This window comes from Oncorhynchus keta, chromosome 13 (assembly GCF_023373465.1).
Source record: "Oncorhynchus keta strain PuntledgeMale-10-30-2019 chromosome 13, Oket_V2, whole genome shotgun sequence".
NCBI classification, from domain to species: Eukaryota; Metazoa; Chordata; class Actinopteri; order Salmoniformes; family Salmonidae; genus Oncorhynchus; species Oncorhynchus keta.
This window is the reverse complement of record NC_068433.1, coordinates 38,669,658-38,687,880: the sequence shown is the minus strand read 5'-3', so window position 1 is coordinate 38,687,880 and position 18,223 is coordinate 38,669,658. Positions and strand designations below refer to the sequence as shown.

General features: G+C 41.5%; 1 protein-coding gene across 1 annotated transcript in view; it reads left to right on the top strand.

Annotated features, from left to right (window-relative positions):
• The first annotated feature begins 2,666 nt into the window (after positions 1–2,666).
• Positions 2,667–18,223, top strand: part of LOC118392301 (ras-related and estrogen-regulated growth inhibitor) — a 57,800-nt gene continuing 42,243 nt past the window's right edge. The window contains exons 1-2 of the mRNA XM_035784137.2: positions 2,667–2,968; positions 7,031–7,204. Of these exons, the coding sequence (XP_035640030.1) occupies positions 7,144–7,204 (61 nt within the window). The 5' untranslated portion in view covers positions 2,667–2,968; positions 7,031–7,143. The remainder of the gene's footprint in view (positions 2,969–7,030; positions 7,205–18,223) is intronic.

The following is an 18,223-nucleotide window of genomic DNA, read 5'->3' as shown; positions in this document are numbered from 1 at the left end:
ACCGTTTGGATCTATCCTCCCTCCCCCGCTTCTCTGTACCCACACGAGTGTGCACACTGCACTCTTCCAGCAGTCAGAAGTTATTTTGAACGTTTGTTAGTAGGTCTGAGAGTAGAGTAGTACTTACTTATTGATTCCAACTTGGTAAATAGTTTTGTCACTCATTATCATTAATGAATTACAGAGACAAGTACGTATGAATGACAAACACATGATGAAAAAAACACAGAGGCAGATGTCCGTATCAGAATAAACTATAAACAATCACAGGTAAAGACTGGTTAGCGTTTAGGCATTAACTCCTAAATCTTAAGGTTAGGCATAACTCAGAAGGGTTACGGTTTGGGATAGGCTTAAAACAAAATTCTCTGAAACAAAAATCTCTAAAACAACTTCTATGGCTGGATTGATAGACGTTTCCGCCCATGCCATGCCAGTCCACAATGCCCTAGCAAAACCTATTTGAAGATAACATCGCTCACTGTTGCCCCTAGTGGCTGGTTTCCATATCATTTCCTGACATAGTCAGACATGGATGAACGTTGAATACTGACTTGTATTATGGGTGACCTGGCTAAATTAGCTATGAATGTAAGAAATGTAAGTCAAGTTAATGTCATTTTTTTGCTATGATCACCCCTTTTTGCCCTCTCTTTGAGCAGTAGGCTATAAGTTTGTTTCAGTGGGATGAGTGTATTTTGCAGAAAATAAAGGCTAATAATATACAGTACACTCTTGGCATTCTCTCAACCAGCTTCACCTAGAATGCTTTTCAAGCAGTCTTGAAGGAGTAACCACATATGCTTAGGACTTGTTGGCTGCTTTTCCTTCATTCTGTGGTCCAACTCATCCCACACCATCTCAATTGGGTTGAGGTCGGGTGATTGTGGAGGCCAGGTCATCTAATGCAGCACTCCATTACTCTCATTTTTGGTCAAATAGCCCTTATACAGCCTGGAGGTGTGTTGGGTCACAGTCCTGTTGAAAAACAAATGATAGTCCCACTAAGCGCAAACCAGATGGGATGGCGTATTGCTGCAGAATCCTGTGGTAGTTGGTTAAGTGTGCCTTGAATTCGAAGTAAATCCATGACAGTCACCAAAAAAGCACCATCACACCTCTTCTTCCATGCTTCACGGTGGGAACCACACATGGGGAGATCATCCGTTCACCTACTCTGCGCCTCACAAAGACACAGCGGTTGGAACCAAAAATCTCAAATTTGGACTCCTCAGACCAAAGGACAAATTTCCACCTTTCTGTTACTTGAACTCTGTGAAGCATTTATTTGGGTCTTCCTTTCCTGTGGTGGTCCTCATGAGAGCCAGTTTCATCATAGTGCTTGATGGTTTTTGCGACAGCACATGAAGAAACGTAAAAGTTATTGAAATTTTCCGAATTGACTGACCTTCATGTCTTAAAGTAACGATGACCTGCCATTTCTCTGCTTATTTGAGCTGTTCTTGTCATAATATGGACTTGGTCTTTTACCCAATAGGGCTATCTTCTGTATACCACCCCTACCTTGTCACAACTGAATGGCTCAAACGCATTAAGAATTAAATAAATTCTGCAAATTAACTTTCAATAAGGCACACCTGTTAATTGAAATGCATTCCAGGTGACTATCTCTTGAAGCTGGTTGAAAGAATGCCAAGAGTTAGCAAATAGTGGCTAATTTGAAGAATCTGAAATGTAAAATATATTTTGATTTGTTTAACACTTTTTTGGTTACTACATGTTATTTTATAGTTTTGAATGTAGAAAATAGTAAAAAAATAAAGAAAAACACTTGACTGAGTAGGTGTGTCAACTTTTGACTGGTACTGTATATGTTAAATGTTGACTTCAGGAGCATTAGATAATTAGCTATGAATGTAAGACGTTTCAGTCAAAAAACATTTTTTGTGGGGGCACTTTGAGCACCTGCCCCTCCAAAGGTCTGTACATGGCCCTGCTCATATGGTTCCAGAGTTGTATCTGAATATAAAGCTGGAATTCTGACCAACAGGGTTGCTCTCTGTATCGCCAGTCTGGTGGACTTTGGAGAAAACGTTCCTCTCATCCAAACTAACTATCACTGTGTATCAGTGGAATGTCAAAAAAATATAAAATAGCCCTCTTTCTCCCAAACTGCACAACAGATCTCAAATGGAATGAAGGCCACCTTACAAAGCCTTTATCAACTACTTAAGCAAAATAAATGTAAGCAATGGTAACTAAGGATTCTGATGATAAGAAAACAGGACAGGTCAACACTCATTTCCTCTCCGACCAATTTACAGCATGTGACATTTTAAATGTTCAAATATACATCCAACCTCAGTAAGATCAACCTCATCCAAATAGTGTCCACATAACCATATAGACCTGCTGCAAAATTAGGCTACAGAGAGCGAGAGAGAGGCTATGCTCTTGCACTTTCCCACAATATACGTTTTAAATTAGTAACCAATCATTACTTTCAATACAATACCATGATAGATTAATTGATTATTCAAATGACATTGTAACATAATTACATATTTGTTCACCTTTGAGTGTAGCCCACGGTTGTATTTCATTTTACTGACGGTAGAGGGCCCTAGTGTCCTCCGCTTCCGTCTGCAACAGATGCAACGGTATGCAGCACGCCAATGTGTTATCAAAAGCTCAAGTTCAGCAGCGCCACTCCGTGTCTTGCAGCTGACCCTCGTTTGGAGATACCTTGACAGTGCTTGTGGTTGACCACGGTTCAGACTGCTTTGATCAGAGGACAAGTAGCGGTGTCCACCTTGCGCTCCTGTCTTCTGGAACCCTAGGTCCGAAGTTGTTGGATTCTCTTCGGAACGCTGGGTCCGAATCTGTTGGATTCGAGTCAAGATATCGCCTCTCCTTGTTACAAGCTGTAGAAACATTGATGAACTTTTCTTTCCTCCATCGCAGCTGCTTTCAGAACAAGGATTGTTTTACATTGACCAACCGTTTGGTGAGTCAACCTTTTTTATAGATGAAGTTTTCTTGTTTCTGTAAGGAATGACATTGGTGGTCCAAAAGTAACCTAACTGAAGTCACCTGGTTGTTCATAGGGCTACAACTGTAAAAACGACTAAGTTGGTCAGCTTAGTTTTTATTTTATTTCACATGTATTTCTCATTATTTTTCTAAAGTTATTATGCAGTCTCCCTTTCTATTTCCACATACGCGTTGGTTCCACGTCAATAGCATGTCAATGTCAACTGCAGACTAATGATGTGACACATCTCCTACCTACCTGTTGCCAACAACTATGATATATTTTCTACGTTTCATATTGAACAGGAACAAATAATTAAAGCACACTCTTGTCACATGCGGCAGCCTAGTGGTTAGTATGTTGGGCTTGTAACCCACCGAAAGGTAGCTGGTTCGAATACCCGAGCCGACAAAGTGAAAATCTGTCTCTGTGCCCGTTGGGCAAGGCACTTGACCCTAAATTTGATCCAGGAGCGCCATACTACTCTGGCTGACCCTGTTAAACACCGATATGGTGTATGTGACATAAAACATCTATATACTAAAGAAAGGGCGATAGACATTTGAACAAATGCATCCCATTGTATTATCACATGCAAATATAAGTGTATTTATATTATATCTGTAGGTCTATTAAAATGCTCAAGGAAAGACATTTCATGAGAGCAACATTAAATTAAGCTATACATTTTTTTCATACTATAATAACAAACAATGGAGAACTTTGTTTTGGTAAGGCAATACAGTTGTAGTAAGCCAAATAAGGGCTTGGTATATGGGTATATCATTAATTGAAACAACTAGAAATGTTACATACTCTGGCTTTAATGTACAAGATGGTCTAATATGTCAGTTACCCCCATCACCTGTGCAAGCCAAGCAGTGAGAATTATAACATTGCTGCTCATTTTGCATTAATGTCATCTAAGACTTGAGCTGGCTGTGTGGAGTGTTGTGTAACAGATCTGATCTTCTCAGAACACACACACACACACACACACACACACACTCTCTCAGAGCAGAGTTCAACACAGGTTTGGCAGGAGGACTGCCAAGAGGCAGCTACTGCTCAATGTGACAGAATGAAATAATGGCATTTTACATTGTGAGATCTTTCAATGTGTATCCCATGATGTGTCCTTCAGCTTACCATCTGGAAAAATTGGAATGTTATATTATTCAGGCAGGGTGCAGCCTACTGAAATGCACACAATTAGCATTTAACCTTTTCAATAACTTCAACAGAAATTGAACATCAAATTATATCTTTGCTAATGTCATTTGCCACATTGACTCTGAACAGTGCGTTTATGAACAGTGCGTTTATGAACAGTGCACACATCAGACAGGTTTTTAGTGTCCCTTTGGAAAAGCTGTGGTTTTTGGAGGTCTTTCTTTAGCGTGTGGTGCACTATGCTCAAAGCACTCGCTCAGGTCTCCACCCAGGGTTTGGAAGCATTCAGCCTGTAATCTGTCTACGGAAGTAACTACGACACACACCACATTCACTGCTGACTCGATGTTAAATGGCATGGGCACCGAGCTCTGGCTTTGGGGTGGAAAGAAAAATAAATGTGCTTATTTTGAATATTTAGACAAGGTCTCGAGTGTACAGCCCTCGGGTGAAATGCCAGCACATTTAATTTTCCTCACCCTCACTTTTAACAGACTTTGATGGTATTTTCTTAAGCAATGGATCTTAAGGTAGTGTAGAACACAATTTTATAGAGAGGCAATGCACCTATCGCCCATATCTTCCCTCCACTCCCAGCTCTCTCTTCTCCGTATCGTTCTCTCACACACACCAGCATACAGTATGCTCAGATCTCACTATCGCCCAAGGCTCTTTACGGCAGGATTCGTTATTCTTTTGAAACTCCAGATGTGTTCAATTTGTCACCAAGTCTCCCCCGGCCTCTCTTCCCACCTGACCACTTAGCAGCCACTTAACGCAATCCATCACAGGCCTTATTGAGGCTATTCATCTGGCCTCCCCTTTAGGAGACGTCATTGGATTACAGATAGGATCGTGTGGGCCGTGGGGGAACCTGTGGTACACGAAGTGGAGCCAATAAATGGCCAAGGGCCAGGGAAGTGACACTGATGTTAGCAGGGCGAGGGACTTAAGTGATGGATTCCTCCTCCCCTTCTCCTCGGGTCTATTTGAACAAGGTGGGTGGGTGCTCAGAAGATGCTATCCTCACAGATGGGGAATGTTGTTTAAATGTTGTTGTTACGTTGTGTCCCCAAACTGAGACCGACGTTGGCGCCAAACGGATAGACCGGGATGTTCCCGTCTAGAACCTTCAGCTTCCCTTGGCAGGGGAGAGAAAGTTGTGAGATAGATGATGCTCATTTCTCACACAGCTCCGGAGAGAGAGAGAGACAGGGCTTGGCACTGCAGCGCCTAGTGCAGCAGCATAGAGCTGTATAAACCCAGAGTGGTGGTGTGGCCTCAGACAGAGGTCTCCTGGCTCTCTGTTTATTGGGTCTGGATGGGGAAATGGAGGGATAGATGATGGGAGGGATGGAGAGGATGACCTCAGCGATGTTGACTGAGACACTCGTTTGCCACTTGAGCACCTTCGGCAGGCTAGGACAGGGCACAGATGGTGCACAATCATACCATATAAGGGCTCCATTTGAGAGGGAAGGCTAGGAGAGTGCTGTGTGACTGTACACAACAAGTCCGTGAGGGAGTGAGTGGTATTGAGGGATGGCTGTCGATGGCACCCGTGCCAGGATCTGAGAGAGATTGCGATTGGCTAATGGGAGGTGATTCAGCGCACTTCTTGATCTCAGCCAACCTGGTGTCAAATAAACAATGGCTGTGTCTCAAATTGAACTGCATTCCATATATGGTGTACAGGGCCCATACACTGTAGTCAAAAGTGGTTCTCTATGTATGGAATAGGGTGCCATTTGCAACGCAGACAAATTCACTCCGTATATATGGTCTACTGAGCAGCAACCATTTTCTAAATGAGTGGGGGTGGACATATTGCTAGAACATCATTGGGGCTGCCAGCCCACGACTTAGACATACGTTTGCACTATGTGATAATTAAAAGTGTTTTATTTCTCTAGTGTGCATTCATTTCCTGTCATTCCCCGTCAAAAGGTGAAGCAATGCACTGTGTGTGATGTTTAGAGTTTATTTCTGTCCGTTTTCTTCAGCGCCAGCAGCAACACAGCTCGGCTGGTTTCTAGCTAAAGAGATTAGTGCAGAATTGACTGCTATTTAGAGCACGGAACCATTTGCTTTATTTCTGAATGAATAATTCAGAAGACTGCCCTCCCACATATGCTCTCCCTCCCACACCAGCTCAGATACTAATGCAGCTGCTAACAGCCTTCCATGCAAAAAAAATGAGTATTGTGACTCATATCAGTGGTGATGCTGTTGCCCGCGGTAACGCTTCTGCAGATGGGCCTCATCAATCACTTCAGTAGGTGTGAGCATGTGTGTGTCTGTGTGTGTCAGGGCTAAGCCATTGATAAACAGGAGCCACAGTACCCTGACATATCCACAGCTTCTCAGAGAGATTCACTTTGCCTCACCCTCCCCAGTGATATGGAGCTCGTTCATATAATAGACTATCAGAATGAGGATAACCAGAAATACCTGCAGCCACCTGTTCCCTTGAACCAAAATGGCTTCCAGCACATTGGGGGTATTTTAATTAGCACACCATTGACAGCCATTTCACAGCCTCAAAATAAATTACACCTGGGTTCTCAATACAAAGAAAGCTATAGAGAACACAACACTTACACATATTATATATTTCTTTAATGCATTAGACATAAAATATCTTTCTCAGATCCAGACCTCATCCCACATAAACCAGATGACCTTGAATCGCGTGCCTTTTCCATTTTTATGAGTCACTGCCTTGGAAATTGTATATCAAAGGCTTCTCGCCTGTCATTTCACATTGCTTCAGATCCCAGCAGGAAATACATCTAAGTTCATTTGTGACAAGCTGTTTCATATTAAAGCCTTAATCCCATATTTGATGGTTTGCTTTCCCAGACATCCCAGCTCCCTTGTCTGGAACTGAGGATGGGTGGCTGAACCCGGAACCCGCTGTGTGATCTATCGGCTCTGTGATTGGTCCGTTCTGGTTCCGGTCGCTACCTGCTGCCATGGCGAAGAGTCCCGAGATGAAGCTGGCCGTTTTCGGTAGAGCAGGAGTGGGTAAATCAGGTAGGAGGACCACTGACTGACTCTCATTCCATGTTTGTGTCTTTCCATGTTTGTGTCTTTCCATGTTTGTGTCTTTCCATGTTTGTGTCTTTCCATGTTTGTTAATCTATTGGAGTTAGTCAGTGAGATATATCGCTTGTGGGCTTATTTTTGTTAGAAGAGCAGTATTTGTTTCAGTGACGATTACACTAAACTATCTACTAAATTAACCGCTGATTGTTGTTCTGGTCTGAAGTGCCTTACTTTACCCAAGCCCAATTCAACACATTCTGAATCAGTTCAACACAAACTGGCAAAACTCTCCTGTATATCCTAATGCACATGTCAAACAGGGGTCACCATATTTAGTATGCTGTTTATGATGATATCTGCAGTAGCTAACAAGATAATGAAGAGCATATGTCTCTTGCACGGCACAATTGAAGACAGATTGCTCTCGATGGTGTTGGAAGATATTTATTTGAATGTTATCCATGTTTAAGAAGGCCATTATGTAACACTGATGTCTGTGAAGGTCAAATAAGGGACTGTTTTGGAAACTGCGGAAAGATGCCAAATGATTCCATGAAAACCCGTATAGAACCGTAAGTACTGTACAGCAGGTTGTTTTGCAATGAGCATGTATTATTAACCACTAATAGGTCATGTGGAATAAGGATTACCGCTTCTATAAAAGGGAAGTATGTTTTACAGCCCAGCCCTGTATATTGCAAGACTTCACACACATTATCCTCCTGTGACAGCCAAACTCAACTGGCGGACCATGGTCCGGTTCCAGACCCAGTTAAGGGTCAATACGGACCGAAACATCATTTAGTTCTATAAAAGTCAATTATTTTTCGATGGCTTTAAAAAACAAAAACGTAATTCTTCCCACAACCAATGTGCCTAATATGCAGTGAGTCCGTAGCCCTTGTGAAAAGTGCCAATGTTACGACAATAGTAATATCGTTCCGATGTATCTCCTAAACACTGGGGTGAGAACAAACCAGATTAACCAACTCAAATCCCAATATGAGAGGTCCACCAAAGTCCATGTCGATTCCCTGACAGCCCAACAACATGCAATGGAGTATTCACTGAGGATAGCCTGGGTTTTGGGAAAACACGGAAAAACATTTTCTGATGCCAAGATGGTAAAATAACCACGTGTGAAGTTGCTGACACCGTGCTTGAAGGTAACACAATAATTAGCTTAGGGAAAGATCAGATCCCACTGTCAGATTCCACAGCAATGAGAACTGAAATATTAGCTGAAGATTTGACTTCACAACTTGATGAGGCTATTCAGAATGCACCGTGCATTTCATTAGCTGTGGATGAATTAACAGATAACATTGGTAATGCCCAGCTTCTGGTGTTTTGTCAGATTGTATAATGAAGCAAAGAGGTAATTCTGTGAGGAGCTGTTGGGCTTAACAAATCTAGAAGCACCCGCGCGGGGAGAGGATACTCATGAGACCTTCAAAGGGGTGCTGACAAAAAGGGGGACAGATCTGAAGTCCGTGGTCTCCATCACAACAGATGGCGCTCCAGCCTTGATAGGAAAAGAGAGGGATGGCTGGTTGCACATTTTGAAAGAGGACCACCCTAAACCTGACGACATACCATTGCATCACCCATCAATCTGTCCTGTGTTCCAGTCTGGGAAAAGAGTATTCTAAGGTCATGACAACGATGATGAACTTTTTGAGAGCAACATCATCCCTATAACACTGCCTGCTACGAGGCTCTCTGACAGAGACCAATGCCATTTTTATTACTTACTATTGCACAATATCGTATTGCTCAGCAAAGGCAGGGTTTTGGAATGCTTTTGGGCCATTCGGGAGGAAATGCAAGCTTTCTTATTGGAGCAAAAGAGTGAGAAGGCGACTGTTTTTGGAAGATGAGAAGACTGGGACTGCTGACCAGTTGCATTTTTGACAGACATTACATCACACCTTAACAATGTTACGCTGCAGGGACAGGACAACAGTGTGTGATATAACAGCTGTCCGGGCTTTCCAGAGGAAATTTGAGCTTTTCCAGAATGATCTCCAGGGAGAACTTGTCCACTTCCTCAATCTTCTGGTGCAAATGCAGGGAGACTAAGATGTTCCCAAACCATGTTGATTTCATCCAGAAGCTAATGGATAACTTCAAGGCTCGCTTTGATGACTTCACTGTTGGAAGAGAGCCTACTGCTGCTCATCCAGAACCCCAAAATGGAGTTGATTGAGTTGCAAGAAAATGTGGCTTTGAAGGAGCAGGCTTGTGATTGGGACCCTGTCATTTTCTGGGGAAAGACGGTGCCTGCAGTTGATGTCCTTGTTCTCAAAAAAACTGGTACTACACATCCTGAACATGTTTGGCTCCACATACAGCTGTAAATCAGTCTTCTCCACAATGACCTTTCTTAACCAGTGAACACCTGTACCAGTGTCTCAGAGTTGTTCTCACATAATTTGTGCCAAAGTTCAAAGCACTGGCAGGAGACAGTGCAATTTCTCTCGTTTGATATAAGGGCAAGGCCCAGAGTGGCTTATACATTAATATTTCCCAAAGTGGCTTTCTGAGCATTCAGATTATTTTTTGTTCAACTCTCCTTTGTCCTCCAGAAAACATGCCATCACTAACAGTCTGCTGCCTACATACAGACTTGAAATCATTGGCCACTCTAACAAATGAATAACTAGTCACTTTATTAATGCCACTTTAATAATAATGTTTTCATATCTTGCATTACTCATCCCATATGTATATACTGTATTTTATACCATCTTGCCTATGCCGCTCGGTCATTGCTCATCCGTATATTTATATGTACATATTCCTATTCCATAGAGAAGTACAAGCATTTCACTACACTTGAATTTCTCTTTTAATGAGTCAGACGAGAGGGATTTACTCCAGACACCCGAACAGGCCCTCTTCCCCGTCATTCGCTGGAGAAAAAGACGGAAGAGGTATCTCGGAAAGAGATTGGAGTGCCTTGTGAGGCTCCGCTGACGAGTGGCTAATCTGCCTTTGTACATTGACCAATAGTACAGATGGCAATCGCTGGATAATAAATTGGTCGAACTAAAAGCACGTATATCCTACCAACAGGACTTTAACTGTAATCTTATGTTTCACTAAGTCGATGTCGGCTCTTCCTATCATTGTGAAGCAGAATTCACCAAGCGTTGGATTGTTCACCCACTAATAGGGAACGTGAGCTGGGTTTAGACCGTCGTGAGACAGGTTAGTTTGATAAATAACATACAGCTGGCGGGTTATACACTGTATCGGCAGGATAGAACAGTAGCCTCTAGTAAGACCAGGGGTGGCGGTCTATGTATATTTGTAAACAACAGCTGGTGCACGATATCTAAGGAAGTCAAGGTTTTGCTCGCCTGAGGTATCTCATGATAAGCTGTAGACCACACTATGTACCTAGAGTTTTTATCTGTATTTTTCATAGCTGTCTACATACCAACACAGACCGATGTTGGCACTAATACCGCACTCAATAAGCTGTATAAGGCCATAAGCAAACAGGAAAATGCTCATCCAGAGGCAGATACGTAAATCCGTTTTACCTCATTTCTACCAGCATGTTAAATGTGCAAGCAAAGGAGACAATGTCTAAACCACATTTACAGAGACGTCTACGAAGCCAGCCCTCCATTTGGCAAATCTGACCATAATTCTATCCTCCTGATTCCTGCTTACAAGCAAAAATTAAAACAGGAAGCACCAGTGACTAGATAAATAAAAAAGTGGTCAGATTAAGCAGATGCTAAGCTACAGGACTGTTTTGCTAGCACAGACTGGAATATGTTCCTGGATTACTCCGATGGCATTGAGGAGTACACCACATCAGTCACTGGATTTATCAATAGGTGAATCAATGACGTCGTCCCCACAGTGACTGTACTTGCATACCCCAACCAGAAGCCATGGATTACAGGCAACATCCGCACTGAGCTAAGGGGTAGAGCTGCCACTTTCAAGGAGCGGGACTCCGACTCTTTTCTCTGTATACATCAATGATGTTGCTCTTGCTGCTGGTGATCCACCTCTACGCAGACGACACCATTCTGTATACTTCTGGCCCTTCTTTCGACACTGTGTTAACTAACCTCCAGATGAGCTTCATTGCCATACAACTCTCTCCTTCCGTGGCCTCTAACTGCTCTTAAATGTAAGTAAAACTAAATGCATGCTCTTCAACTGCGCACTGCCCACACCTGCCCGACCGCCTGCCCAGCATCACTACTCAGGACGGTTCTGACTTCAGCGATGTCATTTAAAACATAGCCTCCAACACTCTACTCAACAAATTGGATGCAGTCTCTCACAGTGCCATCCGTTTTGTCACCAAAGCCCCATATACTACCCACCATTGCGACCTGTATGCTCTCGTTGGCTGGCCATTGCTTCATATTCGTCGCCAAACCCACTGGCTCCAGGTCATCTAAGTCTTTGCTAGGTAAAGCACCGCCTTATCTCTGCTCACTGGTCACCATAGCAGCACCCACCCGTAGCACGTGCTCCAGCAGGTATATTTCACTGGTCACCCCCAAAGCCAATTCCTCCTTCGGCCACCTTTCCTTCCAGTTCTCTGCTGCCAAATACTGGAACGAACTGCAAAAATCACTGAAGCTGGAGACTCATATCTCCCTCACTAGTTTTAAGCACCAGCTGTAAGAGCAGCTCATAGATCACTGCACCTGTACATAGCCCATCTATAATTAGCCCATTCAACTACCTTATCCCCATACTGTTATCTATTTTGCTCATTTGCACCCTAGTATCTCTACTTGTACACTCATATTCTGCACATCTATCACTCCAGTGTGTAATTGCTATATTGTAATTATTTTGCCACTATGGCTTTATCTTGGCCAGGTCGCAGTTGTAAATGAGAACTTGTCCTCAACTAGCCTGCCTGGTTAAAGAAATGTAATATTAAATAACCCGGAAGCTTATAAGAAATCCCGCTATTCCCTCCGACGAACCATCAAACAGGCAAAGCGTCAATACAGGACTAAGATCGAATCGTACTACACCAGCTCCGACACTCGTCTGATGCGGCAGGGCTTGCAAACTATTACAGATTACAAAGGGAAGCACAGCAGAGAGCTGCCCAGTGACACGAGCCTACCAGATGAGCTAAATTACTTCTATGCTCGCTTCGAGGCAAGTAACACTGAAACATGCATGAGAGCATCAGCTGAAGACTGTGTGATCATGCAGTCATTGATGTACTGGGCCATACGCCCAGTACATCACTGGGGCCAAGCTTCCTGCCATCCAGGACCTCTATACCAGGCGGTGTCAAAGGAAGGCCCTAAAAATTGTCAGACTCCAGCCACCCTAGTCATAGACTGTTCTCTTTACTACCGCACGGCAAGCGGGGGCCGGAGCGCCAAGTCTAGGTCCAAGAGGCTTCTAAACAGCTTCTACCCCCAAGCCATAAGACTCCTGAACATCAAATCAAATGGCTACCTAGACTATATGCATCCCCCCCTCTTTTATATTACCTTGACTAACCTGTGCCCCCGCACATTGACTCTGTACCGGTACAACCTGTATATAGCCTCGCTATTGTTATTTTACTGCTGCTCTTTAATTATTTGTTTATTTTATTTTCTTAATGCATTGTTAGTTAAGGGCTTGTAAGTAAGAATTTCACTTCTGATCATGTTGTATGACTTTCTCAGAAACAAATATTCAAAACCACATGACTTTCAACACATTACTCCTAATAAATGAGAGAGAAGTACTACTCTCCAGCACAGACTGTACTGATAAAAGTCTGAGGAAAAGGAGTGAGGAGACGTTTAGGCTAGCAACTTTGGGATGTATCAGGCACCAGTTTGTGAAACAATTTCCCTTGACTCCGTCTACACTTGAAAGAAAATGGATGTACGATCAAGTGTAATGTATTACATAAATAAAGCGAATTGGATGGAAAATGGTGAAAAATGCACAATTGTTCTTGAATCTACCAAAAATAATTTAGAGTTTACCAAATTATATTTTGAGAGAAAGCAAAACGTTTAAAATATACAGGAAGACCTGTGTGAAGGCCAACTTACAGAAGAGGATCTTTTTGAGGCAATAAAATCTTTTCAGTCTGGAAAAACACCAGGGCTTGACGGTATACCAGTAGAAGTATATAAGACCTTTTTTTGATGTACTCAAAGATCCACCATTAGCATGTTTTACTCTTATACAAATGGTAGACTTTCAGGTACCCATCAAGAAGTTCTGATTTAATTACTACTAAAACATGACCCAGGTGGTAAGTATAAAGATCCAGTACATTTAAAAAACTGGATGCCACTAACACTTCAATGTTATGTGAAAATCCTGGTGAAATGCATAGCACATAGAATAAAAAAGGTTTTACCAGATAATGTTCATCCTGATCAGACTTTTTTTTTTTTTTTACATGGACGATATATTGGAGATAATATACAACAATTACTTGAAGCAATTGAACATTATGAAACATTGAAGATACCAGGCCTGGTCTTCATAGCAGATTTTGAAAAGGCGTTTGATAAAGTATGACTAGAATTTATATTTAAATGCCTGGATTACTTTAATTTAGTTGAATCTCTTATCCAATGGTTTAAAGTTATGTACAGCAACCCTAGATGTAAATAATGGTTACTTCTCAAAGTATTGTGCTTTTAAGAGGAGGTAAACAAGGCTGTCCGTTGTCTCCATATCTATTTATTATGGCCATTGAAATGCTAGCTATTAAAATTAGATCAAACAAGAACATTTAAGTGGTTAGAAATCCTGGGGATAAAAACAAGTGTCAATGTATGCCGATGACTCTAGTTTTTTTCTAAAGTTCGCAATCTGGATCCCTGCAGAGTCTCATTGAAGATCCTGATCACTTTCTAGCCTCTCTGGATTAACCTAATTATGACAAGTGTACCATATTACGTATTGGATCGTTAAAAATAGTGTTTACATTACCTTGTAGTTTACCAATAAAATGGCTGGATGGTGAAGTAGACATACTTGGTATTCACATCTCAAAAAATATAAATGAACTAGAAAATGAGCAAAAATAGACAAGATTCTGCAACCATGGAAAGGTAAATACTTGTCTATTTATGGAAAAATCACAAGTCTTTGGTCCTATCACAGTTTACTTACTTACTAATGATGACTCATTTTTTAAATCATTTGAGCAACAAAAAAAATAATTTTATTTGGAATGTTAAGTCAAAATTCAACTGGCCTATTTATATAATGAATATAAGTTTGGGGGCTAAAATGATTAAATATTAAAGCTTTAAAGCTCTCACTAAAAGCTTCACTCAGACAAGAATTATATTCAAACCCAAAATGGTTCTCAGGTAGATTATTAAGAAAGGCTCTTCCTTTGTTCAAAAATGGCCTTTTTATACAGATTACAACTTCTCATTTCCCGACTAATTGAAAATGAAATTTTGTTTAAAGTATTGCCCTTTTCTTAAACAGGCTGGTTACAATTTCAGTTTTATCCTCCAGAAAAGATAGAACAAAAATGTTGACAGCTGTAACAATTCCATGGCATATGGTTTATGAACTGGTACAAAACCACACTTGACTCGACACTTAGTTTTTCAATTTAAAGTATTATATATAATTATTGCCACCAACAGAATGCTATAGATATATATGAGGCATACAACAATCTCAGCTCTGCATATTTTGCTGCGAAGAGACAGAATCAATAGGTTATTTATTCTGATATTGCCCCTACAGTATGTAGCTTGTTTCTGGTCACAGGTTCAGGAATGGTAAATAAATCACAGTATGCACTTAAAACTAACCTTACAAATAGCAGTGATGGGCAATTTGGAAAGCCATAGTCAGTCAATAAATAATATAATAATACTCGTAGGAAAGGTTTATCTTTAGCTCACAATCTGTGGGGAACAAAATTATATAAAACATCACAGCACAATTGTAAAATATATGGCACATGGAAACCAAATGAGGGTGGTCTATGGTGGTAGGTGGGATGGTCTGAGAGTGGCTGAGGGTTGGGATTAAATAGTTTGTTGGTAAAGTATTATTGTTATGTGACTGCTTTATATAAAAGTAACATGTATGTAAAATGTACAGTTTAAGTCGGAAGTTTACATACACTTATGTTGGAGTCATTATTAAAACTCCTTCAACCACTCCACAAATTTCTTGTTAACAAACTATACTTTTGGCAAGTCTGTTAAGGCACCTACTATGTGCATGAAACAAGTAATTTATCCAATAATTGTTTACAGACAGATTTCAATTATAATTCACTGTATCACAAGTCCAGTGGGTCAGAAATTTACATAAAAAGTTGCCTGTGCCTTTAAACAGCTTGGAAAATTCTAGAAAATGATGTCATGACTTTAGAAGCTTCTGACAGGCTAATTGACATTGTTTGAGTCAATTGGAGGTGTACCTGTGGATGTATTTCAAGGCCTACCTTCAAACTCAGTGCCTCTTTGCTTGACATCATGGGAAAATCAAAAGAAATCAGCCAAGACTTCAGAAAAACAATTGTAGACCTCCACATGTCTGGTTCATCCTTGGGAGCAATTTCCAAATGCCTGAAGGTACCACGTTCATCTGTACAAACAATAGTAGGCAAGTATAAACACCATGAGACCACGCAGCCGTCATACTGCACAGGAAGGTGATGCGTTCTGTCTCCTAGAGATTAATTACTTTGGTGTGAAAAGTTCAAATCAATCCCAGAACAACAGCAAAGGACCTTGTGAAGATGCTGGAGGAAACCGGTACAAAAGTATCTATATCCACTGTAAAATGAGTCCTACATTGACATTGAGTCCTACTGCACATGGGGACAAAGATCATACTTTTTTCCCCCTCTGGTCTGATGAAACAAAAATAGAACTGTTTGGCAATAATGACCATTGTTATGTTTAGAGGAGAAAGGGGGATGCTTGCAAGCCGAAGAACACCATCCCAACCATGAAGCATGGGAGTGGCAGCATCATGTTGTGGGAGTTCTTTGCTGCAGGAGGGACTGGTGCACTTCACAAAATAGATGGCATCACGAGGGAGGAGAATTATGTGTATGTAGTGAAGCAACATCTCAAGTTAAAGCTTGGTCGCAACTGGGTCTTCCAAATGGACAATGACCCCAAACATACTTCCAAAGTTGTGGCAAAATGGCTTAAGGACAACAAAGTCAAGGTATTGGAGTGGCCATCGCAAAGCTCTCCAATCCTATAGAAAATTTGTGGACAGAACTGAAAAAGCGTGTGCGAGCGAGGAGGCCTATAAACCTGACTCGGTTACACCAGCTCTGTCAGGAGGAATGGGCCAAAATTCACCCAACTTATTGTGGGAAGCTTGTGGAAGGCTACCTGAAACGTTTGACCAAAGTTAAACAATTTAAAGGCAATGCTACCAAATACTAATTGAGTGTATGTACACTTCTGACCCACTGGGAATGTGATGAAAGAAATAAAAGCTGAAATAAATAATTCTCTCTACTATTCTTCTGATATTTCACATTCTTAAAATAAAGTGGTGATCCTAACTGACCTAAGACGGGGAATATTTACTAGGATTAAATGTCAGGAATTGTGAAAAGTTTAAATGTATTTGGCTAAGGTATATGTTAACTTCTGACTTCAACTGTATGTATATGTAGCAAAAAAAAAGCTACAATAAAAATATGTCCTTCAAAGAGGGTTAATAATAAAAAGTAAAATAACTTGAAAGAAGAGGTCCAACGTATCAGTATGGTTCAGCCTTTGCAAATCTGAGACTGAGGTCTTTGACCAAAGAGAGCGAATGGCAGCTGAAAATTGGTGACGGCCGCCTCCAACGTCAATTACAAGTTACCACCGAGTGAAATGAGTATGACGAAACATTGGCACTTGGCTAAAGCTAAGTGCTTTTTCTAATTTTCTGAACAATTCTGCAGAATCCGATGTCAATTATACCCAGCCATGAACCCAACTTAGCAAGTAGAGGAAGATATACTGTGCATGTTGTGTTTTTTCAACCATATAGGCTTACTTGCATTCAGCAAGACCGGGGTTATCAGTGGATGAGGAGAGAGTTTTGAGTCAGAGAGAAGGTGGGTGTGATTGCTTTCTGAGAATTTATCGGTAGCCTGGTTAACCTGACAGAACCACTGTAGTGTTTCCAGGAAGCTAAGACCCGGAGATTAATTGCAAATTGACACTTGCATTAAGGATTTTAGGGTTTGAGTAGAAAGTGCAGTAGCACATTACTCTTCTGACAACCCACACTGACCCACACACATGCATGCACGGACGCACTTCTAGGCTCTGCCCTAATTTATGTGCTCTCTGTCACCTGGAGCTGCATGGCAAATGGTGCAGGAACACAAGGAAAACACAAAAGGACAATGCCCAAGGACAAGTAAGCCATTCCCCCTCGTGAGTGGCCAAAATGTGTCTCTCCTTTACAGTAGCCAGAGGATTGACTATTGAATGTGTGATGATACCAGACATGGATACTATAGTGTTATCCTATCTGAATCTTGTCCCCTAAAGAGGACTCTGAAGCTATCTGTATGTATGTATGATCTCTGTGATTACTTGCATCTGTACAGGGTGCACTTTAAATGACTCTATGCAAAGGGATTTTATTCTCCTCTCAGGAATGATTTACATTGGTCTTATCCCTCATACAAGTCTTTAAATGCTGTGACACCATTTGGAGATTGAGCCTGGTAGTCAGGTTACTGTAAACTTGGTATCGTTTCATTGGTGGTTGTTTTATTTATTGCATTTTTAAATAATTGACCATTTTATTTAACTAGGCAAGTCGGTTAGGAACAAATTCTTATTTACAATGACGGCCCACACCGGCCAAACCCGGACGACGCCGGGCCAATTGTTCACCGCCCTATGGGACTCCCAATCACGGCCGGTTGCGATACAGCCTGTTGTGATACAGCCTGGATTCTAACTTGTAGTGTCTACTGACCCCTCAAGCACTGAGATGCAGTGCCTTAGACCGCTGCGCCACTTCAGATGTTATAAATTG